General features: G+C 46.4%; 2 protein-coding genes across 9 annotated transcripts; one reads left to right on the forward strand and one right to left on the reverse strand.

The window, feature by feature from the left end:
* Positions 1 to 235: 235 nt before the first annotated feature.
* On the reverse strand, positions 236 to 24,762 carry SFXN2 (sideroflexin 2). Of its 8 annotated transcripts, XM_041743915.1 has the most exons (15): positions 24,633 to 24,706; positions 17,033 to 17,102; positions 14,072 to 14,128; positions 13,049 to 13,105; positions 10,992 to 11,176; positions 10,648 to 10,818; positions 9,273 to 9,371; positions 8,260 to 8,335; positions 7,864 to 7,949; positions 6,480 to 6,540; positions 6,062 to 6,128; positions 5,285 to 5,334; positions 4,898 to 4,947; positions 2,307 to 2,354; positions 236 to 1,495 (listed from the first exon to the last, which is right to left on the reverse strand). In XM_041743915.1, exons 5-15 carry the CDS (start codon positions 11,150 to 11,152, stop codon positions 1,396 to 1,398), a joined length of 969 nt encoding a protein of 322 aa, XP_041599849.1. In that variant the 5' UTR covers positions 11,153 to 11,176; positions 13,049 to 13,105; positions 14,072 to 14,128; positions 17,033 to 17,102; positions 24,633 to 24,706; the 3' UTR covers positions 236 to 1,395. The 8 variants fall into 8 exon arrangements, with proteins under 8 accessions (XP_041599849.1, XP_041599844.1, XP_041599852.1 ...); XM_041743910.1 differs by lacking the exon at positions 17,033 to 17,102 and having other exon boundaries at positions 10,992 to 11,169; positions 24,633 to 24,720; XM_041743918.1 differs by lacking the exon at positions 13,049 to 13,105.
* On the forward strand, positions 19,132 to 19,555 carry LOC121484530 (60S ribosomal protein L39). The gene has a single exon (XM_041743920.1). The coding sequence runs from the start codon at positions 19,194 to 19,196 to the stop codon at positions 19,347 to 19,349; it is 156 nt and encodes a 51-aa protein (XP_041599854.1). The 5' UTR covers positions 19,132 to 19,193; the 3' UTR covers positions 19,350 to 19,555.
* Positions 24,763 to 24,774: the final 12 nt, after the last annotated feature.

Consider the following 24,774-nt stretch of genomic DNA (forward strand, 5'->3'; position numbering starts at 1 on the left):
AACATTCTTAGTTCCAGGCACACAGAAACAAGTAGCAAGTGACTCTGGACCCTGGCATCATAGTTCATCAACTACTGCTCTGAAACAACAGTTCCCATTTTGGAGTCTCCAGCAAAGATGGGTGGACTTTTCCTTTGCAGAATGGGAAATAAACAATGGCCTCCAGGCATCAGAGCAGTTCCCCTTATAATTCTTGCAACCTCTTCCACACCAAGGACAAAATCAGACCAGATCCTGCTTTCGTTCCGGCTTTATTAACTCAGTCTGCAGACAGTTCCTTGTGCTCTTTCAAGAAATTTATTTGATTCACAGTGATATCCTTTGAATGGTCAGTAAATTCTATTAGAACTCAATACAGAGATTGATCCCAGGTAAGCCACAATGGTCCCCTTCCACCCCCACCCCAACCTCCTGAGCCTGAAAAATCACCTAGAGCAGCTGAGAGGGAAAAGGATAAATGGCTGCACTTTGCTGTGTGTCCTTCCAGGCTCTTTGGTCCTGGTTGATTACTTCTCGGAGATATCCAAATAAAACTTTCCTATTCAGTACACACCAGTCTTTGGTGTTTAGCCCAATGGGCTGAGGAAAAGAGGCAGCTAGGAAAATATACCCACTAAAATGTGTAATTAATACCTCCATACAATCCTTTTTACTTATAGTTAGTGGACTTATCTTTTAAACACAGAGATGTAAAATCGGACAGGATTTTGGCACAGAACAGATTCAGTGTTACAGGCTCAGAGCACCATGAAACTTTGTAGCCTCATGTGATGGCCTTTTTTTTAGCACTAAGAACTCCCAGATGCCTGATCAACCCAAGCCTAGCAGCACTCCCAAAGACACCTTCTGACAAGGGGGCACTGGGGACAAGAAGGGGGAAGAATGGAGAAGAGCCCCAAGGGGACAAAGACTTCTTCCCTCTCCCTTCCTGGGTTAGCTAGAATTACAGGGGCAAACATTCTGTATTGTGACACAGATGAGGAAGAAGGGAAGAAGAAACAGAGGTAGGAGCTTTCCTTAGTCCCAGGGGCTCTTCCCCCTTCCTGGCTGGAACTAGAATCCCAAAGGTTTCCTAATTTTTTCATATGGTTTGCTTGAGTATCTCCCCCCAGGTTCTAGCAACTTCTCCCCAGGATGTCTCAACTCCTGGTCTCCAGGGGATGGTGGTTAAGGGGGTAGCAGAAAGAAGGCTTGGCCTTTGCTCCCCTTGTTCACTTCTATCCCCTGGAGTCCAATAACCCAGATGCCTGGATGAAAACATGAGGCTCCCCACCCCCCAAATGCACCCTAACTTTCAGGTCCCTTTGGCAGAGGAATGAGGGCACAGGTGTACAAGGCAGCTAAGGAAAGGCTGGTGAGTATGGGTGCAGACTGGTCCTTGCTGGGACGGGGCATTTAGAGGCCCTTATTGAAGTAGATATAAGGCATAAGTTCTCCATACTTGGCCTTGATAGTGTCTTGGAGTTCTGGTTCCAGATAAGAAACTGACAATTCACTGAAAAGAGAAAAGAAGGGGATTATGGGCATGCCAACTGGACAAGTAACAAATTACCAGCAGATAAAATCTAACTCAAATGCCACCTCTAAGAAGCCCTTCCTGATTTTTGCGTCAGAACTAATGGCCCCTGTACAACATAATATGTTGCTTTTTCTTCTACTCAGGCCTGACTGTATTCTCCCTGCTGCTAAACTTCCATCTTCTCTGTTAGATTATAAGCACAGTGCTTGAACCCAGGCGATGCCTGCAGAGGATACTGAAATATGAGTAGGAAGGCAAAGGAACCTGGTATCTTCTTGGTGTACATCCAAGCTACACCTAGTCTCCTGGAGCTAGTCCTCTCCCTCCCCCAGTCTGATGCTTTGTTTCCCTCTTCCATCATCACTTTGCACACTCCTTCCCTGCCAAGGCATACAAGGGAAGTAGAGAGGTCCGAGTCATCCAGCCCCAAGCGAACACAAACCAGAATAAGTACCTATCCCTTTGTTCAATTTCAAGGACCAGATCTAGCCAGAGAAGATGTGTCTAACAACCCAACCAACGGGGACAGAAAGTCTCTTGTCCCCCTACTTCTCTCCAGGGCAGCCCTTCCTCGACTGGGAGGGAGCAACTCATCCCTCTGCCCCTGAGAGATCTGTTTTGGTTTACCATTCATCCAGAGTTAAGAGGCCCAGAGTTTAGGCTGATAGGCACCTGTCCTTGGCAAAGGGTGCCCTTCCTGCCCATCCTGGTCTGCTTCAGGACAGCAGGCAGGTCAGGGGGAACAGGAACAGGGCATTTGGTAACGTGAGGAGCAAAGAACTATTACCATTTCTGTGGGAAGAGCCCACATGCCACTGGCACCATAAAGATGAGGCTGGAAGAAGAAGAAACAAATCGTTAGGGACATCTCCTACAGACCTGCTCACACCCCATCTCTGAGCCCCCCAAAGGAAGTAGGGAGATGCCCATCACTACCCTGCTTTCCACATTGCCCCATGGCTCCCCTTCCTACAACTCTTCTCCTGGCCTCTCAGTGCCAGGATATTCATTCTGGCATGGCATGAAATTGGCCTCCTCTACCTCCCATCCCTCACTCCACATCCACCTGTCGTTCAAGCAGGTGAAGATAATAAAGGCAGGAGAAGATAACAAAGGCACTGGGATTATAAGTAGCAGCCCTAAAGACCACAAGCACTGAGCAGTGAGGAGTATAAAACCCAAGGTCCTGCCCCCCGGCCATGAACCCCTAGGCTGGCCAACAACAGAACCAAGCAGTCTCTCCAACCTCCCCGAGCACACAAGCACCTGGAGGAGCTCATTAAGAGGCAACGCTGGAAAAAAAAAAAAAAAAAAAGAGGCAACGCTGGGCAGCCCCGCTGGCTCAACGGTTTAGCGCCGCCTACAGCCCGGGGTGTGATCCTGGAGATCCTGGAGACCCTGGATGGAGTCCCACATCAGGCTCCCTGCATGAAGCCTGCTTCTCCCTCTGCCTGTGTCTCTGCCTCTCTCTCTCTCCTCTCTGTGTAGTCTCATGAATAAATAAATAAAATCTTAAAAAAAAAAAAAAAAAAAGAGGAAATGCTAATGCAGTAGGCCTGGGGAAGGGCCTATAGTATTTCTAAGGTCCTCAGATGCTTCAGGGCCAGGGCCCTGTCTTACAGAACATGGGAATCTGACAGAACAGGGTTCAGATCCCACTTGGCTACTCACTTGCTGTGTGAACCTGGGCAAGTGAGCCCTGAGCCAGCAGAGGGAGGACACGAGTGCCTGTTCTGCAGGGCTGCTGTGGTGTTCAACCCATGGGAACCACTCACTCAGGGGTGACTCAATAGCAGAAGGTAGCATGGTGTGTGAAACTGTCGGGAATCCGACCTGAACTCCAGCAATTATGAGCTACAGAGCCCTGGGCAAGTCTCATCTCACCAAACCTTGGGATCTTCGTTTGTGTTTTTTTTATTTTTACTTTTGAAATTTTATTTATTTATTCATGAAAGACACAGAGAGAGGCAGAAACATAGGCAGAGGGACAAACAGGCTCCCTGTGGGACTTGATTTCAGGACCCCAAGGATCACAACCTGAGCCAAAGGCAGACGCTCAACCACTGAGCCACCTAGGTGTCCCGGATTGTTCATTTGTAAAAGGAGATGATGACAGGACCTAGACCTTTGGGGCAGAGGGGATTAAGTGAAATTATAGATGTGGAGCATGAGCACAATGGGGACACACAGAACACCTTCTGCATGTGTTGGTTGTTTCTGTTGCTGTCATTAGCGCCGTGGCCTCACAAAGTGTTACTGATGCTAGGATGTGGCCAGTCACTGGCAGGCACCGAAGCACGTTGCTGTGACTAATAGTATTTGCCTTTTGTGTGAGGTTGGGACACCTGAAGCCCCAGGCTGTCCCCTCATTTTTTTTATGTCTCAGTATATTTATTTATTTATTTACTTAGTTTATTTATATTGAGATATAGCTGATGTACAACACTGTGTACAGGTAAGGTGTATAACATGCTGATTCAATACAGTGATACGCTGCAATGTGACAACCAGAGCATAGGCTAACACCTCTGTCACTGTCATAGAATTATCACTTCTTTATTTTTATTTTTTTTTATTCTTTTTTTTTAATTTTTTTATTTTTTATTTATGATAGTCACACAGAGAGAAGGAGAGAGAGGCAGAGACACAGGCAGAGGGAGAAGCAGGCTCCATGCGCCGGGAGCCTGATGTGGGATTCGATCCCGGGTCTCCAGGATCGCGCCCTGGGCCAAAGACAGGCGCCAAACCGCTGCGCCACCCAGGGATCCCCTTTATTCTTTATTTTTAAGTAATCTCTACACACCCAACATAGGGCTCAAACTCACAACCCTGAGATCAAGAGTCGCATGCAAGGCAGCCCGGGTGGCTCAGCGTTTTAGTGCCACCTTCAGCCCAGGGCATGATCCTGGAGACCCGGGATCGAGTCCCACATCAGGCTCCCTGCATGGAGCCTGCTTCTCCCTCTCCCTCTGTCTCTGCCTCTCTCTCTCTCAGTGTCTCTCAGGAATAAATAAATAAAATCTTAAAAAAAAAAAAAAAAGTCACATGCCTTACCAACTGAGCTAGCCAGGCGCCCCTAGAATTATCATTTCTTTTTTGCAGTGGGACTGTATTGTGGTTTTCATCTCTTCCTGAGTCTGCAGGTCAGAGGACAGGAGGGAGCCCACACGTGCAGATGTGTGCATGGGGCCTAGCCAGCCTGGTGCCCTCAACAAAGATGGGGCAAGAGCTCTCTGGATGGCCCACGGGTGTTCTAAGCTCAGGCACTATGGAAGTCAGGTAAAGGAGTACATGTTCTCCAGCACTGGAAACACAAGAAGATAGTTCTTAGGTGCCCAAGCTACCATAGGACCCAAACCAAGAAAACATGCTACTCACAAGCACCCAGACAGCAGAACTTGCAATGGGGCATGCAGGACCTTGACTTTCTGCACAAAAACAAAGGAAAGACCCACATAAGACATACGAAGGTTCTTAATGTGAACCCCACACCTGCCCTACCCCTGATCAGCCAGCTGGAAACCCACAGGCACAAAAATCCTGGCCATGAAGGAAAGGAGAGAGGGGCTCCTCTCGCTCTCTGTGGTAAGGCCAAGCAACAGGCTATGGCATCTAAAGCAGGCAGCTGGCAGGGACTGGTATGGGCCCTTCTTGAGCGAGATGAAGGCCAATTACTAGAGGGAAGGATGAGGATCAGGAGCTCTTACGTGTAGATGTGGCTGGGGGGCTCTGGGAAAAAGAGATGCAAAAGCGAACCCCACTCACCTTCATGAAATGCAGCTTCTCCAGCCTTTCCATGATGACTGGCAGCAAGACTAGAAGAGACCAGGGAGAACTCAGTGGGAGGGTTGTAAGACTCTCCAAAATCAGATTAGGGACCAGGTGATTCCCCCCACCTCCCCAAAAGTTCCAGAAAATACTTTTGGAATGGAAGACTGTGTAGGCATGGTCACGTCCCCCAAGACCTAGCAGAAGGGTGCTTCCCAAACTTCTCCCCCTGCACACCTCTAATAGGGCATGTACCGCAGGCCCAAAGAGTCCTTCTCAAAACTCAAATCTTTGAAGGCTCATGCAAACCAATCTCGTATCCTACTTTGTAACATATCCCTGCTGGAAGCAAAACCAGGGCAGGGGATTTATTTTCTTTACCACTGTCTTCCTGGCACCCTGCACTGTGTCCAACACAGTGAAGGTACTTAAGGAATATCTATGGAATGAAAAGAACTTTCTTCCCTAGACCTCTGATTAACTGTGTGGTTAACTACAGTGTGGTTCTCTCATGGGTTTCTGCATTCAGCACTATGTAGGTATACCATATACAACATGTGGATTTGATACGTTTATACACTGTAAAATGATTACCACTGTAGCATTAGCTACAATCTCTATCACATCAAGGAATTTTTTTATTGTGGTGGGAAAAGTTTGAGAAGCATGGCTGTAGAGGCTGGGGCCCCACCTCCCATCCAAAAGCTAAGTGTGGCTAAGGCCTCCATCATGTGTTCCAGGGACTGCCAGGATGGGAAGGCTTCTCTATCTTACTCATGCCAGGGGCTGCCATGGTGATCCGAGAAATAACCACTTGGGTGATGCCTATAGCCGCAGCTCTCTGAGGAAAGAAAAGAGTAAATTGTCAGAAATGACCCTTTCAGTATCCATGGACTGTATCAAAGGGCTGAGTCAAGGGTCAGGGTCAAGTCAGAAGTGGTAAAGGGGATGGATCCACCAGGAGCTGTGTTCTCACCCAGCTAGATTTTTATGGCTTCAGGACCAGAAATGATGGAGAAAAGACATGACAAGCCTGTTCTGAACAAGAAAGTAGGGAAATCAAGGGGAATGAGAATGGAATCAGGGGAATCCTGTAACAGAATGAGGGCCTGCTCTAATCAGAGTAGTAAGAACAGGACAGGGTATAAGAGAGAATTCCCTCCTCCCATCCCAAAGGGATGCCTCTGCTTACCCGGGAATGTCCAATCTCATTGTTATTCCTGTCCTTCACGCAGATGCCCTGGATGAGTTCCCTAAACATGGACAGGAGTTGCTGGACGTGGGAAAGGGGTCCTGGAAGCCTGCCAGTGATGTGACACACTAGGGGACCAAGCACACTCAAGCTCTAGGAAGCCACCTCCTGTACCTGTCCCTTTGGTCTTCCTTTTGCATTTCAGTGAGTGGTGTCTCAGAAGTGATCTAGGGCAGTGGCTAAGAGAGCTAGGCCGGGGCTCAGACTGCCTGGGTTGAATCCTCAAACTGCAGAGTAAGTTTCTGAACTGCAGCAAGTTCCCCAATCCTTCTGAAGACTCAGTTATCATCCCCTGCAAGATGGGGATCAGACATGGCACCCAGGTCATAGTATTGGTGAGGATTAAAGGAGACAATGCCTGCAAAGTGCTTAGTTCAGCGTGACTGAGCAGAACAGAGTGACTGCTCCACAAACACTAGCTGTGCTTCTTCTCAGGCCAGTTCCTGAAAGCACTCAACCCCAGAGCAGGTAGGTGGCTGGGGTTCCTTCCTTTGTTGGGAAGGAGCACCTGGATGGGGGAGGGAAAGAGGAGAGGAACAGTGTGTATGAATGACTATTCTGGTAGTGTGCTCCTTCTGCAAGAGCTGTTGTGAAATGTACCCATTTGCTGGCAGTCCCAAGAAAACGTGGCTTGTGGATACTGGTGTTGGTGATGAAGGCAATGATGATGGTGATGGGAGCAATAAAAGCTAACACATACCATGTGATATCTCCCAGGCGCTATCGTGAGTGCTTTATGTATACTACATCATTAAGTTTTACCGCAGAAAAAAAAGGTTTTACAGCAGAGGAATATCTATGCTTTCTCTAGTCAAAAAACAAGAACTGCAAGACACACGGGTTTCTCCTTTTACCTTTCCTGCTGGGAAGCTTAGAGCCAGGTGCCTGGAAAACATCTATCTATTCCTCTGGCTTCTTTCAAAGCTTCTTGGCTCTGTTCTATCTTTGGACACCTCCCTCTGCTACATTTCATTCTGTAAGCCATCAACCAGGGCTTTGGAAGTAGGCAGAGTTCACAACTTCAATACAGTTGCAGTTGAAAGGACATGATCTTATATAAATCCCCATAGGTCCACCCCACTCCCTGCCATCCCACACCATCCAAACAATGATTCCCACAATACTTATCATGGATTAAACTTAAGTCACCTGCCACTCCCAATGGCCATCACCGTTGGAGCAGCCAATCCTTTGGAACCCTTCAGAGGTGCAGCCCAGCGACCCTCCCCATACCCACCTCAGTCCCCAAAAGCTACCCACTGCCATGGTTTCCTGCCCTTGCCCCACTAACCTTGTAATTTGTAAAAGGGATCCCCATACTCACTGCTGTCGCATCATTGGGATGTTGACACAGTTAGCAGCAGCCACAGCAGCAAAGGGTACCCAGCGGCCCACCAGGGGTGGAGCTCTCTGTTGGGGGAAGGGAACAACAGAGTTCACTGGAGATGGGAGGGGAGGGGGCTTAAGGACTACAAAATGTAATCAGACTTCACTACTGATGCATATTCAGACACTTAGTCTTGGAACCCAAATTCCCTCAAAGACCCGAGAAAGAACAACCTGGGGAGAGTTCTGGTACATTTCCCACTAGTTGGCTGGGCTCTGGCCATACCCAACTCACCCAAACAAGGGCAAAGCCAGGCTTGGGAGGGGGAATGTTTTCCCTAGGACTTTGCTGCCACCTAGTGGCCACCATGCCCACAGCAGCCCCACACAGTACCTTTGTCAACATGTTCATGCCCACAGCAGTGGCCACCGCAGTGGTTGTGGCTGTGATGTAGGAAATGGCCATCTGCCTAGTGGAGGAGAGACACGCTTGGGAGTGGGGAGCCCTGCCAGCTGAGGGCAAGATCATGGCTTGATTGAGAAAGTCTGGAAATGAGGCTTCATGCCTGAGAAGCTCATGAGCACTCTCCCCAGTCTCATCTTGTTACATCCCCTTCCTAAGCACACACACAACGCTCCAGTCCCATTGGCCCCCTTTCAGTACTTTAAACATGCCAAACTCTACTGCTTTAAAACCTTTGCATGCTGCTGCTCCCTCTCCAGGGAATTCTTCTGTAGGCTAAATCTTTATCCTTCAGAAATCAGCAGAAACATGCACTCCACAGAAAAGACTTCCCCAACCAGCCCATCCACAAAGACGTCCCTCTTCTGTTTGCTATCCTGTCACCTCTTTGCTTCCTTAATGGCAGGACTCACAAGCTAAGATTACAGTGCTTGTTTGCTTTAAAATACCTTAAATTCCACAAGAATAAAGACCCTAGAACCATGCCTGGCACTTAACAACTACTCAAGAAATAGCTGAAGGTGCCTGGGTGGCTTAGTCAGTTAAGCATCTGTCTTTGGCTCAGGTCATGATTCCAGAGTCCTGGGATCAAGACCCTGTCAAACTCCCTCCTCAGTGGGGAGTCTGCTTCTCCCTCTCCCTCCCGCCCCCGAACCCTGCTTGCTCACTCTCTCTCTCTCTTAAATAAATAGAATCTTTAAAAAAAAAAAAAAAAGAAAGAAATACTTGAGAATGAATGAATGAATGAACTTTGGTCTAGGAAAATATTCTCTTAGCCGCAGAAAATACTTGCAAACCCTAAGAGGGGGGCTTGGTCACCAGCTCTGTGTGACCTTCACCCAAAGACAGCCTGAGAGCCCTTCAGAAGGGCTGTGTCCCTGGAGACAAGAGGACAGGCACCTGCTCCATACCCAGATGGACAGCCTAGAATTCCAGTCTCCTACCTGCCGGACGTGGGGGAAGCTGCATTCCTGTTGGTGTAGTTGACTAAGGCATTGAAGGACTGGTTCACCCATTGCCAGAAGATCACCGCCGGCATCGTCCTACCATAAAGGAGGCCCAGAGGGCAAAGAAGAGTCCAATGGAAGGGAGGCCTTGGTGTACACCAGTCAAACCAGACTGCCTGCTGTTCCCCAAACTGTTCCCACGTTGTTTCACGCACCAAGGCTTTTGCATAGGCTGGAGTATCTACACACGCACGCGCACGCACACACACACACACACACACACACACACACAAAACCTTCCATACATGGCTAAATATTGCTCTGTTGAGAGGTCACTTCTTCTTGGGAACCTTCGTGACCCTTCCCCTGCCCTTTCTGGAACAGTGAGTCATTTTGTGCTCCCTGTTCTCACAACTCCATATTCTCCCTCTGACCTACCACCTAGCAAGCTGAGCTATAACTGTTTACTTGTTGGTCTCCTCAACAAAACTGGAAGCTCCTTTAAGGGAGGGGCTAAGTTTTTATATTCTCAACACCAGGCCCAAGGCCTGGCTCAATAACTGGACAAATAGATGCATGGGGGAGGGGAGCAGAAGTAAGAGAGGAAGGAGAAGGGGAATAAAATATCCAGTAGCTACAGAGAAAGTTTATTCTCTCTCCATCAGGCTGAAAAGGTCTTCCTATTTTAAGGGTGGTATGGGGGGAGATCATCTCATATTTTTTACTAAGACATCACATTATAAAAATACATTAGGGGCACCTGGCCAGATCAGTTGGTTAAGTGCTTGACTCTTGATTTTGGCTTAGGTCATGATCTCAGAGTTGTGAGATCAAGCCCCAGATCAGGCTCTGCACTGGGGGTTGAACCTGCTTGGGATTCTCTCTCCCCTTCCCTCTGCTCCTCCCCGTGGCCACCCTGCCCCCGTCCTCCCCACCCCCTCCCCGTTCACGTGCTCTCTCTCTGCAGAAAGTACATAAATAAAATAAATTCTAAAATAAACATACATTAAATTTCATTGTTGAATAAGTACTTTCTAAAGAGGGGATTAGGATGGCTTATTCATTGAGAGAGTTCTAGAGACAACTACCTCAAGTTAACACCCAGTCACCCATATTTCCTGGCTGTGTCAACTTAGACAAGTTACATAACCTCTCTAGAACCTCGGTTCTTCATCTATAAAATGGAGATGACGATAGTGTCTCTCTGTAAGGCTGATGAGAAAATTAAATGAGGTAACACAAAGAATTTAGCACAGTGCCTGGTATTTGGGAAGAGGTCCATAAAGATGGTTATTATTCTCATCATTATATGACTCCCTGCCTAGCAGATCCACATGGACACACTGCCCACTGCCTCGCTCCAAGGTTCTACCTGTAGAACTGGAGCATGAAGCCCGTGATGATCATGCCGCCAGGGACCTGGAAGGACATCCGCCCAATGACGTTCATCTTCTCCCCAGTGTCAGGGTGGAAGGCTGAGTCATACAGCTTCTTGGCATACAGCAGCTGCTCCACTTGGGTGCCTGGTGGCACGACCCCCATTCTGCCACCCAATGACAACACACAGAGTTACCTCCCAGGCCCCTCGCCCCAAGTCATCCTGCTCCCTCTTTCCTGAGAGCTCTGCCTTTTCCCTCATATTCAGTCTCCACCTCCTCTCCAGGGGATCTACCAGTGTGATCCCAGTGCCTCCAGTCCCTTCCCGTAACTGCTCACCTGCTCTTCTCCACCATCACCTTGGCCCAGTCCAGCTCCCGCTCTGGTACCAGGACAGTGCGTGGGTCTGTGATATTGAAGAAGTGTTTCACCCGTCCCAGGAAAGTGCACTGGTCCCAACGGGGGGCATCGATGTTAAAGCCAGACAGATCAGCCTCCATGTTGCTCACACACAAAGCTGTGGACTTAAGGAACAGAAGGAAAATGAGGACTGTCCCCCAAACCAAAGTCTGCCCCTGAAGCCCTGAGCACCTCTCATTATAGAACCTCTGCTTTCACCAGCCACTAGTATCACTTGACTAGGCCTGGGAAGGCCCCAGTGAACGGGCACCAGACCGAGTAGCCAGGCCAACATGTTTCCCGAGTACCTGGGGTAGCCAACCCTGTGCTGTATCATGCTGTAGGAGACGCAGGAAAAAGGGACAACACAGTGCCTGTCCCTGTGTCCACAGTGCCTGTCAGTTACACCCTGAGCTGAGTGTAACTGGGGAAGAACAGCCTACCCAGGTAACGGAATATAATCTATACAGTAAATACGAGATGAGAGAAAGCAGAGATGGGGGAGCACGGCTAGAAAAGGAGGCTTCCAGGGATCCCTGGGTGGTTCAGCAGTTTAGCACCTGCCTTTGGCCCAGGGCGCGATCCTGGAGTCCCGGGATCGAGTCCCACATCAGGCTCCCGGCATGGAGCCTGCTTCTCCCTCTGCCTGTGTCTCTGCCTCTCTCTCTCTCTATGTCTATCATAAATAAATAAATAAATCTTTAAAAAAAAAAAAAGAAAGAAAGAAAAGAAAAAGAAAAGGAGGCTTCCAGAAGAGATGGAATGTGAGCCCCAGAAGATAGATTTATCTGACGGAGGGAGAAGGCATGGATCATATTCAAAGTAGGAACAATTACAGACAAAGGTAGAAATGAATGTGGCATGATCACTCTCATTATTTGTGTGTGAGTGGTGTGTGCACGTGTATGGTGCATGCAGCCCTATGGAAGATCCCAGGCCATGGCTGTGAGTGAGGCACCATGCCTGCCCTCAAGGAGTTACAGAATGGGAAGCAAATGACAAGTAGAGCAACAAGGATGGCAGTGTGGACATGTCATCCTTGGCATGAACAATGATGTGGACAGACAGTGAGGGCAGTGGGAAACCAGAGAAGCAGCATCTAAAAGTGAGATGACCATATCTCCCAGTTGTCCTAGGACTGTTGTCCTGGTGTGATTATGAATAGCAGCCCCTTTCACTCTCAAAAGTGTCCTGATCTGGATGATAAATTATATGGTTACCTTATCTAAAACGGTTGAGACATTCTGAACACATTCTGTAAAAACAAGAAATAAACAATGTTTTGAAGGATGAGTAGAAGTTAGCTAGCTAGCTAGCTAGGTAGAGGAGACATTCCAGGCCAAAAAGAAAAAAGAAGAAGAGCCAGTGTTAACGGCACACAGGACACATGGGGACCAGATAATGATGATCACACCTAACACCGAGCTTTGACTCTATGCCAGTCACTTTGCTTGGGACTTGATGTGCATTTTCTGAATCCATCTTCACAACAATACTATGAAATAAATACCCTTTAATCTAACTCCATTTATGGATGAGAAAATCAAGGCACAGAAAGTAACCTTACCAAATCACACATGCATAGCCAGTGACAAAGCCAGGATTTTAATTCTGCCTGATTTACTTTAGAACTCTTGCCTCTAACTGGGTTCTGGTATCCATGTCTTGAAAAACTAAGGCAGGTCTGACATGTAAGGAGCTTGGAAACTGTCACTCCTGTCCTTCCAACAAGAAAAAAGCTGAACAAACTAAAAATCAGCAACTCTTCTTAGACCCATCAATGAATTGAGGTCACAGGGCAAACCACCATCCCTAAACATGGAGAGACAGGCAAGTACAGAGAATGACAGCTTGCTGGGAACAGAAGCCCTCCTCTGGGTAAGTACCATTGGAAAACTTAAACTATAACTGACAAATTGCTGGAAGCTCAATGTGAACAAATTAAAAATTCCAAGGGGATTCGATCTTGAGTGTGGGGGCCACACTTTTGAGTTTACCTTCAGGAGTCCACCAGGTTCTCAGGGTGAAGATCAGAGAAAAATCCTCTAGTATTTCTGACAGGGAGATGGAAAAAATAGTCATTTTTTAAAAAGATTTTATTTATTTATTCATGAGAGACACACAGAGAGAGGCAGAGAGAGAAGCAGGCTCCATGCAGGAAGCCTGATATGGGACTTGATCCCAGGACCCACAACCTGAGCCAAAGGCAGACCCTCAACCACTGAGCCACCCAGGTGCCCTGAAAAGTAGTCATTCTGAAGTACACCCAGAGCCCCCTGTTCTTCTTATCAAGGCCTGTCCTCAAAAGAGCCTATTTTACCAGAGCCTAGCCATTTGGGTTTTAGTAGAATCTAACTTATTTGGGAAAAGGTAAATACCCAACTCCAGCCCTTCCTAACCTTCCTGTTTCATTTAAATAAGGTGAGAAGAGCCTGAGAAGCACTTGTGAAGGTCCAGGGGTACAGGCTCACTCAAAGTCTGAGAACTAATCACAGGACTATAGAACACTCTCTCTTCTCACACACTTGACCACTGTAGGTGGTACAATGCTCCTATGTGATAACAGGGAGAACTGAATAACAGAAAGAATCACAAGTCTCAGACCCTATTTAAGAAGTCTTAAAAAAAAAAAAAAAAAAAAAAGAAGTCTTAAAAAAAAAAAAAAAAGTCTTTAGAAACCTAAAGATAACGAGAGACAAAACAAGGACACCAAAGAAAATGTTAACCTCTGCCACCTAGAGTTTCCACAAACAGTAAATACAACCTAACATCTCACCAGAAAAATGTAAAACTGCACACACATCTGGCTTTCAACAAAAGATTACAAGGTATACTAAAGAACAAAACCATAGTTTGAAGAAAGAGCAAGTGTCAGAACCAGATGATAGAGATTTTGGAATTATCAGAACAGGAATTTAGGGGCACCTAGGTGGCTCAGTCAGTTAAGTATTAAGCATCTGCCTTCAGCTCAGGTCATGATCCCAGGGTCATGAGTGTGGGGGCCACACTTTTGAGTTTACCTTCAGGAGTCCACCAGGTTCTCAGGGTGAAGATCAGAGAAAAATCCTCTAGTATTTCTGACAGGGAGATGGAAAAAATAGTCATTTTTTCTGGGACTGGGATGGAGCCCCACGTCGGGGCGCCCTGCTCAGCAGGGAGCCTGCTTCTCCTTCTCCCTTTGCCTGCTGTTCTCCCTGCTTGTGCTCTCTCCCTCTCTCTCTCATTCTCTGTCAAATAAGTAAATAAGATCTTTAAAACACAGACAGACACACACACAAAAAAAACCGGGATGTCTGAGTAGCTCAGTGGTTGAGCATTTGTGTTTGACTCAGGTCGTGATCCCGGGGTCCTGGGATCAAGTCCTGAATCTGACTCCCTGCTCAGCTGGGAGTCGGCTTCTCCATCTACCTCTGCCCCTCCCCCTGGCTTGTGCTCTCTCTCTCAAATAAATAAATAAAATCTTTGAAAAAAAAAAAAAAAAAACAACAAACCTCCAAACCCTCAATTATAGAGAATGAACTGATGGTTACCAGAGGGGTAGTAAGCAGGGCGATGGGTGAAATAGGCAAAGGGGATTAAGAGTACACTTATCATGATGAGAACGGAGAAATGTACAAAATTGTTGAATTACTATGTTTTACACCTGAAACTAGTATAACACTGTATGCTAACTATACTAGAATTAAAAATTTTTTAAACTCTACACCTGGGGACGCCTGGGTGGCTTAGCAGATGAACATCTATCTGCCTTTGGCTCAGGGAGGGATCCTGGAGTCCCAGGATCAAGTCCCACATCAGGCTTCCTGCATGAAGCCTGCTTCTCCCTGTGCCTGTGTCTCTGCCTCTATGTCTCTCATGAATAAATAAAGTCTTAAAAAAAAAATCTACACCTAGTCATGTTATATTATATTTTAAGCTGCAGAAAATCAAGCCAAAGAAAATCAAGGAAAGGGGTGCCTGGGCTCAGTCAGTGAAACGTCTTGCCCTTGATCATGATCTCGGGGTCTTGGGATCGAGCCCTACTTTGGGCTCCCTCCTCAGTGAGGAACCTGCTTCTCCCTCTCCTTCTGGTCCTCCCTTCACTTGTGCTCAGTCTTTCTGTTGCTCACTTGCTCCCTCGCTCTCTCTCACTTACTCTCCCTTTCTCAAATAAATAAATAAAATCCTAAAAAAAAAAAAAAAAAAAATCAAGCAAGAAGTCTGAAGCAAGGAAAAGAAAACACCTTACCTATAGAGGAACAAAGATATGAGGAAGTTCACTTCATTGAATTTCTCCTCAGACACCATGCAAGCACAAAGAGCACAGAGTGAAATATTTAAAGCACTGAAAGATAAAAGCCCCACCAACCTAGACTTCCACATCAGCAAAATTATCCCTTACAATGAAGGAGAAATACAGGCTTTACCAGACAAGCAAAATTGAGGGAATTTATTACCAACAGACCTGACTTGCCAGGTGCTAGAAATTCTTCAGAAAGAAAGTGATATAGGTCATAAACTCAGACCTACCTAAAGAATGTCAGAAGGAATAAATGGAGATAAGATAAAATTTTTATTTTTCTTATTCCAATTGTTAAGTTAAACAGATAACAGTTGGTTCAAAATAATAACAGCAACAATGAATTTGATGATTATAGCTTATGTATAGGTGAGATGAATGACAATAGGGCTATAACATATGGAAAAGAGGAGCTGGGGATACTGGTATAGATTACCTGTACTACTGGAGAGGTGCTTTAGGGTAATTCTTGATCTTGGGGTTGTGATTTCAAGCCACACACTGTATGTAGAGGTTACTTAAAAATAAAATCTTTAAGGGGGCTCCTAGGTGGCTCAGTCAGTTAAGCATCCTACTCTTGGTTTCAGCTCAGGTCATGATCTCTGGGTTGTGAGACCGAACCCCACTATCAAGCTCTGTGCTCAGTGGGGAATCTGAGATTCTCTCTTTCCCTCTCCCTCTGCTTACCACTCCCCATGCACGCATACTCTCTCTCAAATAAATAAGTAAATCTTTAAAAAGAATTTTTAAAAATAAATAAAATCTTAAAAAAAAAAGCTAAGTCTTTTTAATTTTTGCCTGAGAATTTCGGGAAGCCATTAAAAAGTGTTAAGCAGAGTGACAAGATCAGATGTATCATTTAGAAAGAAAACTCTGGGACAGTCTGGGTGGCTCAGCAGTTTAGCACCACCTTCAGCCCAGGGTGTGGTGATCCTGGACACCCTGGCTCAGTGGTTTAGCGCCGTCTTCAGCCCAGGGCATGATCCTGGAGACCCGTTTCTCCCTCTGCCTGTGTCTCCTCCTCTCTCTCTCTCTCTCTCTCTCTCTCTCTCATGAATAAATAAAATATTTTTGTTTTTTTTAAAGATTTCATCTATTTATTCATGAGAGACACAGGGAGAGAGAGAGGCGGAGACACAGGCAGAGAGAGGAGAGAAGCAGGCTCCACTCAGGGAGCCCGACGTGGGACTGGGTCTCCAGGATCAGGCCCTGGGCTGAAGGCGGCGCTAAACCGCTGAGCCACCCAGGCTGCCCAATAAATAAAATCTTAAAAAAAAAAAAAAAAAGAAAGAAAGAAAGAAAGAAAGAAAGAAAGAAAGAAAGAAAGAAAGAAAGAAAGAAAGAAAGAAAGAAAGAAAGAAAACTCTGGGCAATGACACGAAAATAAACTTTGGTGTGGGAGGACCTCAGAGGATACAGAGAGATCAGCTGAACGGGAATTTGAGTAATCCAAGCAAGAAGAGGTGGGGCTCATGTGAACCCAGATGCACTGGGACAGGAGGGAACAAAAGGACAGAAACTTTTAAAGCAGCACAATCTCAGGATTTGCTAAATGACTGGTTATAAAAGGAATATTCTATTAGTCAGGTGTCAAGCACAGATGCAGAATCAATAGGAAATACATATCCTTTAAATATATTCATGTGATATTGATAAATATATGAAAATGGATTGAGTACAAGAAATTAGTAAATTGGCTTACGTAATTGTGGGTGTTGGCTCAGCAAGCCTGAAGCCAGCAGGGCAGGCAGTTAGCGAGGGTCAGGCCAATCCTGGGGAGGGAAGGAAGCAATGCAGGCCCAGCCATGGCAGGACTTGTGACCCCAGGGGATGCCTAGCCCTCTTTTAAAGGGATTCCATCTGATTAAATCAGGCCACCCAGGATAATCTCCCCTTAGATTAACTCAAAGCTAACCAATTAGGACTTTAATTGGTTTGATTTGCAAAATCCCTTCACCACAGCACCTAAATTCATGTTTGATCGAGTAACTGGGAGATGTGTGTACTACAAAACAGCTGCTTCTTCCTCCTGGCCCACTCTGGCTGGAAGCCTACCAGAAGGGGGATGCAGGGGATCCCTGGGTAGCAGGGTGGGGAGCTGTTTGGCCTAGCTAAATTGATACATCACAAGTATCTAGAGTGATACCCAGGGTTCCTGGCTTAAACCATAATGTGCAGAGACAAAGAATATAGAAAAATAGGCTTTAAGGGAAAAATCAAGGAGTTGTGAGTTTCAGGTGCCATGGGACTTTCTTAAATGCAATAGGCTGCAACCTGTCTCAGGTCCTCTATAAATGCCATTGCTGGTCCAGAATACTGTTCCTTTCCCTCTTCCCTAACACCTACTCATCCCTCCTTTCTTTCTTTCTTTCTTTCTTTCTTTCTTTCTTTCTTTCTTTCTTTTTTTAGGAATAATTTTCAAATTTAACTCTCAATCTTCCACTGCTAGGTCACTTTTTTTTCCTTGAAAAATGTACCCTGGGGGATCCTTGGGTGGCTCAGTGGTTGAGTGCCTGCCTTCAGCCCAGGGCATGATCCTGGAGTCCTGGGATCGAGTCCCACGTGGGCTCCCTGCATGGAACCTGCTTCTCCCTCTGCCTGTGTCTCTGCCTTTCTCTCTCTCTTTCTGTGTCTCTTATGAATAAATAAATAAAGCCTTAAAAAAAATTTTTTTAAAAGAAAGAAAAACATCACCCTGAGGATTTTTCATATATATTATATTACAAGCTCATAGGCACAGGTTGAGCAAGATTTAAAGTCATTTTGAGGGGCAGTTGATTAAATATCTGCCTTTGGTTCAGGTCACGATCCCAGGGTCCTGGGATGGAGCCCCGCATCTGGCTCCCTGCTCAGTGGGGAGCCTGCCTCTCCCTCTCCCCTTCCTTGTGCTCTCTCAGTCAAATAAATAAAATCTAAAAAAAAAAAAAAAAGTCATCTTGAGTTATATAATCATCAAAATTCAAAAGCATTCACAAAATTGAGCAAACAAAGCCAGTATTTGAGTATTAGGGAAAGAAAATACATTGCTGATGGAAGCTACAGAGCACTCAAAAAAAAAAAAAGTTTTATATTAAGTAGTGGTAAAATGAAAGGAGAATTCTACCCACGACTCCCACCTCCACAGAGCCCAATGTACCACTGTAGCTGCAAGGGAAGGCCACAGCAAAGCCACCTCAGAATAGAGAGCAGCCTGAGGGACACCTGGGTGGCTCAGCAGTTGAGTGTCTACCTTCAGATCCTTGGATCAGGGATCCAGTCCCTCATTGGGATCCCTGCGGTGAGTCTACTTCTCCCTCTGCCTGTGTCTCTGCCTTTCTCTCTCTCTCATGAATAAATAATTTTTTTTTTTTAAAAGGGCAGCCTGAAAAGTAGATGTATTATCACATAACATCAGGGTTCCACCCTCTCCCTCAAAATGTAGACTTTTGCTCTCCAGGACAGTCTAGAGTTACTTTCAAGGAAGCACCTACTCATCCTTCAGATCTGGACTTAAACCTTTCCTCAGGGACTCCTTTGAAAGACCTTTGACCCTTCTCTCCCCCAACCAGTAGATCAGGTGCTCTGCTATAAGCCCTCTTGGCTCTGTTCTTTTTCTTCAGAACTATTTCAGTTTGTTCAAACACTCTGTGATTTTATTTTAATTAATTAATTAATGACCTTCCTCTCTCGGTCATTAGCTCCTTAGAGCCAGGGATGGTGTCCATTTTGCTCAGCACTGCTACCCCAGTGCCTAGCACAAGAATTCAAGTATATGCTAAGTAAGAGGTCCAGCTTGTCAGCAAATGGATATTTAGGATTAAAAGAAAGTACAGCTCTCTCCTTTCCGCCGCCATCCTGGTTGCGTGTGGTTGACTGTGATCGCCATGTCTTCTCACAAGACTTTCAGAATCAAGCGATTCCTGGCCAAGAAGCAAAAGCAGAATCGTCCTATTCCCCAGTGGATTCGGATGAAAACTGGTAATAAAATCAGGTACAACTCCAAGAGGAGACACTGGAGAAGAACCAAGCTGGGTCTGTGAGGAAGCATCGCACATCATGAAATAGCAAACATAATTGGTACACATATTTAAGCCACATGGAGATCACATGTTCCTATCCTATCAATATGGAAACATCCTTCCTACCTGGCCAATAGACATGTCTTATCAAGGGAATGATTTTCTCTGTTACTATGCCTCTATACCAGTAGGTTGGTTCAGTAATAAATGGGAGACCTTTCAGCTGAGCTGCTGTTGTGTCCTGATTTGTGAAGTACTGAATTCCCTCTCCTGTCAGATCTCACATAGCACCGTCTGATAGAACTTTCTGCAGTGATAGAAATGGCCCTTGACAACGAAGTATTTAAAGTGTGGCTAGGGGACGCCTGTGTGGCTCTGTCTGCTAAGCGTCTGCCTTTGGCTCAGGTCTTGACGGGGAGTCAGCATGTCTCCCTCTCTCTGCTCCTCCCCTTGCTCATGTGCTTTCTCTCAAATAAAATTTTTTTTAAAAAAAAAAAAAAAAAAAAAAAAAAAAAAAAAAAAAAAATAAAAGAAAGTACAGAGATCTGAGTTAGAAATAAAATAATGAGTCAGCAGCATTAAGGTAGTTTAAGAGAAAGTTTTCCAGTGAGGACACACAGAATAGGAAGAATAAAGTGCTAAGGACATAGCCTGAAAACCACTATATTTAAGAGGCAAAGGAAGTCCAAATAGATGAGAAAGAAAAACCAGAGACATAGGAGGCATGAGGAGCCAACAAATGCAGTAAAGGAAGAGATAGTCAATTCTTAGATTTTTTGTTGAGGTGGGAGAGACTTCAGCAAGTTGACATGCTGCAGGTGGGTCATTTCCTGGGAGGAAGGAGCCAGGAGAGAAGAGGAGGCCTAACTTGGAGTTTTCATGGCACCCTCACCTGGCCCTGAGGCCACCATTGAGTGGCAACCTCTGGAGAAGTTAGAAACCAGACAGCGAGTGTCCACTGCTAGAATTCTGACACTCTCACTCTGCCACAAAGCCCAAGGAAAGCTGACTTGACCTCCTATAGGCCGGTTCAAAGACCAAAGGTATTTCATGCAGTCACAACTGAACCCAAGAGTGGGAGAGAGGCAAGAGTTACATGAGGCTAAAAGGAGTTGCTGGCCTGGCTGGCAGATCACACAGTGTCTGGGATTCCAGAGCCCCAAGCTGGGGCCCCAACCCCTCTCCTGGAGAAAGCTGAATAGAACATGCTATGCTTCCGTTTTTGTTGTTGTTGTTGTTGTTTTTCTTTTTTTTTTTTTTTTTTTAAAGATTTTATTTATTTATTCATGAGAGACCCAGAGAGAGAGAGGCGCAGAGACACAGGCAGAGGGAGAAGCAGGTTCCATGCAAGGAGCCTGATGTGGGACTCGATCCTGGGTCTCCAGGATCACACCCCGGGCTGCAGGCGGCGCTAAACCGCTGCGCCACCGGGGCTGCCCTGTTGTTGTTTTTCTTAAAGACTTTATTTGAGAGAGAGAGAGAGAGAGAGAGAGAGAGAGAGAGAGAAAGAGCATGAGGGCACACAAGCTGGGAGGAGGGACATAGGGAGAAGTACACTCCCTTTGAGCAAGGAGCCTGATGCAGGACTCCATCCTTGGACCCCAGGATGATGACCTGAGCCAAAAGCAGGAGTTTAACTGCCTGAGCCACCCAGGGTCCCGAACATGCTGTTTCCTTCTTAACACACACACACACACACACAGCCTGTCCTTGGACATCTCTCTTGACTCTCAACCCAACACTGGCAAGTCCTCTGCCTTTCATCATGGAAGCACTTCTACCATGAAGGAGTAATCATTTGCTAAACTATTCAAGAAACCTTATCTTCATTACCGAGGTCAGCATAGGAATTCCTGTCCTGACCTCGGTGCCAGGGGTGCCTGGGTGTTTCAGTTGGTTAAGCATTTGCCTTCAGCTTGGGTCATGATCCCAGGGTTCTGGGATGGAGCCTCACATCACAGGGAGTCTGCTTCTCCCTCTCCCTTGCTCATTTTCTCTTTTTTTTTTTTTTCTTTTTTAAGATTTTATTTATTTGTTCATGAGAGACACAGAGAGAGGCAGAGAAATATGCAACGGGAGAAGCAAGCTCCCTGCAGGGAGCCCGATGCAGGACTTAATCCAGGGACTCCAGGATCACACCCTGGGCCGAAGGCACTCAACTACTGAGCCACCCAGATGTTCCATCCCTTGCTCATTCTCTCTCTCTCTCTCTCTCTCAAATAAATAAATAAATAAAATCTTAAAAAAAAGAAGACCAAAAAAAAATCTAAATTCTATGTCCAAAACATTTCCCCCTACACCTGCTGCCCCCAATGGGCACAGTTCCATGACTCCTTCAGGGCAAACTCAAACCCTTCTGTCATATACTCTCCTAGCATCCTGTCCTCATTTGCAACACACTCAGCTTTGTAATCACTTTCTTGTTACATACAGTTATTTGTATAAAGTTGGCCTCCCCTGGCAGATTGTAATGTTCTTGCTGTAGCTCTCTCAGGCCCTCTAAAAATACTTACTACTTGCTTAAAATACATTTCAACTTATTCTTGGGCTCTCTGGGCATGGAGGACATCACTCTTTCAAGTCAAACTCAGAACCTGTCTTGGTTACAGAAGTAAGAGCAAGTTTTGGGTCACAAAATTGCAAATGGTCTACCTCTCCTCTACTGAGTCCTATCTGGTTTCTAGGTTTTCTCTAGAATAGTTATTCTCCCTCTTCCCACATAAACTGCATCTAGGTATTCCCTAAAGAGGTCACTACCACATCCAGGGTGGCCCCAGTTCCAAAGGAATATAATTCTGCTACTAGGAACAAGGGGAGAGGGAAGCCCTGGTGGCTCAGCGGTTTAGTGCCGCCTTCAGCCCAGGGCCTGATCCTGGAGACCCAGGATGGAGTCTCACGTTGGGCTCACTGCATGGAGCCTGCTTCTCCCTCTGCCTGTGTCTCTGTCTCTCTCTCTCTCTGTCTCTCATGAATAAATAAATAAAATCTTAAAAAAAAATAAAAAAGGAACAAGGGGAGAGCTGGAGGTCAAACAGGTGACCAACCAGTAATTCTCTTGCTCTGAGGAAAATATCACAGCTCAAAGATGTGGGGATGCAAGATCTCAATTTGCAGAATGGAAACTGATGCTTAGGAAGGTCCACATCGATTGAGCCAATATGTTGAACAATACACACAACCCTGCACTAACCAGAGCTCCAGTCTTGTCCATTCATCCAACAATCTGACAATAGCTAGGGCCTACTTTCCCAAGGCCACAAAGCTTGGGGTCACTTAGACGGGTCCTCTGTCTACTAAAGGCCAAAAGAAAGAGAGAGGAAAGAAGAAAAAAAATAGAGAAAAGAGGAAAAAAATGAAACAATCCATTACCTCTCCTGAAGTCATCCTTCTTAGAGTTGAGTTCTGGGACACCTAACTAGCTCAGTTGGTAAAGTATGCAACTCTTGATATTGGGGTCTGAGTTCAGGTCCTGTGCTGAGGATATAGTTACTTAAAAAAAAAACAAAACAAACAAACAAAAAAAAAACAGAGAGTTGATTTTCTCTGGCAAACCGTATCAGAGCTCAGAGAACAGACTTCCAAACTCTCTCTGGATATCCTCTTGCAAGGAGTAAAGTACTCAGGATTTCCCTGTCAGTATTCCAAGGCAGGAAGAAAAACATCATCACTAACACTTGCACCAGAGGAAAATCAAGGCAGCCAGACTCAAGAAGGTCAAACACAAAGACCACTTGAGATAGGTGACAGCTGGTGCCAAGGCTGTCTACAGAAAGTTGGACAATGAGGTTAATAATTACACACGCAGGCCCAGGTACACTCCCGTGACCCCAAGGCAATCATGATGTTAGACACCAGACAACTCAGAAAGTGAAATCTGCCCTGCCTTTTTCAAAACAGAACCAACAGGCTAGAGATGAGTAGGTTGCAGGAGTGTATCCTCTGAATTAGCCATTTATCTTGCATCTACTTAATCAAGCTTCTGAACAGAGCTTTCTCTCCAATGATCTGAAGCAGGTATGCAGCTAGCAGATGTTTAAAAACATATTTTAGTTGAATGCATAAATAGCTAAGAACCATTCAAGAAAAATCTGCCTTCATTCCAGTAGTCTTAAGTAGACTGTTAAGCCTGCTGGTAGGAAGAGGGGCAAAACCCCCAAACCTAGATGAAACAGTAAGTTTACATAGCTAAACTCTATGTAGCACTTCCCGTGTGCCAGTAATATTTTATGTACTTGACACAATAATTCACATAATCCTCACAAGAACTCAATGAGGGAGGTAAGAGGCACACACATGCTGCAAATGTCTACGTTTATCATCAGTGCCAATACTTTACCAATTATTTTTTTTTTTTTAAGATTTTATTTATTTATTCATGGGAGGCAGAGAGAGAGGCAGAGGCACAGGCAGTGGGAGAAGCAGGCTCCCCTGTGGGGAGCCCAGTGCAGGACTTTACCAGGCGTCCCCACTTTACCAATTCTTAAAAAGTTCTGGGTTTACACCACAAATATAAGCCATTCTGTTCCTCCTACCTAGACAACACAATAGTGTTAAAATCGCTTTCTCCAGCGTCAGAACTGGGTTCAAGTCCCAACTTTATATGGCTTAGAACAGCCAATTCCTAGGGCTGTGAGAATGAAATGAAATCTTGTGTGAAAAGCATTCCACTAGGAAGTATGTAATTTCCATAAGGGCACATTTCGTCCCTTACTGTTCTCCAGAGTCTAGAACAGGACCTGGCACACATGTGATTAACTCTTCTTCCCGTCCTCAGCACGCGGAAAGGGTGGGAGGTAGCGCCTCTCAACCCACCCAGAACCCCTCTCGCTGTCGCGTGCCTTAAGTGCAGGCCCATTTTGGCCTTTCTGGGGCTGCAGATGGTGCACCGGTGCACCGTCCGGGCCAATGCTGCTTAGCAAAACCCGGCCATTCCAAAACGCCTTTCACTCCTGCTGTCTGCTCACCTCGGCGTTCAGGGCCAGTGCCCGGCTGCCTCTTGCCCTCCGACAGGCGGCCTCCCACCACCGGGACGCCTCCATCCTGGATTCTCCACAGAGATGTGGAGATAGATGCACAGCCCATAACGCCGTCACCCCTCAGCTGGGACCTCGAGCGCCGGGGGCCATTAAGGGAGCGGTCCCCGCACAGCCCCAGACCACTATTAGCGCCACGTGGCTTCGGCAGGTGGATGCCGGCCCCCGCAGCAGCCCCGCCTGAGCAGTCAAGACAGAAATCCAAGCTCCCTCCCGAGATGTGGGGTCTAGAGGAAGGGGTGGTGGGCGGCCTCCTCCCAAGACCCCTTACCTCGTCCCGGGAAGAACGCGCCGGAACAACTGCCAACAGAAGAAGCCGGCGTTGGAACCCGGGCCTGCATTAACCTGCGGCCTCGGCCCGGGAACCGCCCCTCGGCCGTCCCGCCCTGCTCCCCCCGACCAATCACAGGCTG

The sequence above is a fragment of the Vulpes lagopus genome, chromosome 2 (genome assembly GCF_018345385.1).
Source record: "Vulpes lagopus strain Blue_001 chromosome 2, ASM1834538v1, whole genome shotgun sequence".
NCBI lineage: Eukaryota > Metazoa > Chordata > Mammalia > Carnivora > Canidae > Vulpes > Vulpes lagopus.

Excerpts from the sequence above, each read along its gene's own strand:
- LOC121484530 (XM_041743920.1), top strand. The coding sequence starts at position 19,194 with ATGTCTTCTCACAAGACTTTCAGAATCAAGCGATTCCTGGCCAAGAAG.
- SFXN2 (XM_041743910.1), bottom strand. The coding sequence starts at position 24,702 with ATGCAGGCCCGGGTTCCAACGCCGGCTTCTTCTGTTGGCAGTTGTTCC. Across the intron at positions 8,336-9,272 it reads GCTTCCCCCACGTCCGGCAG|GCAGATGGCCATTTCCTACA; the intron begins GTAGGAGACTGG and ends CTCCTCCACTAG. Across the intron at positions 2,355-4,897 it reads GTTCTGCTGTCTGGGTGCTT|CCTCATCTTTATGGTGCCAG; the intron begins GTGAGTAGCATG and ends TTCTTCTTCCAG.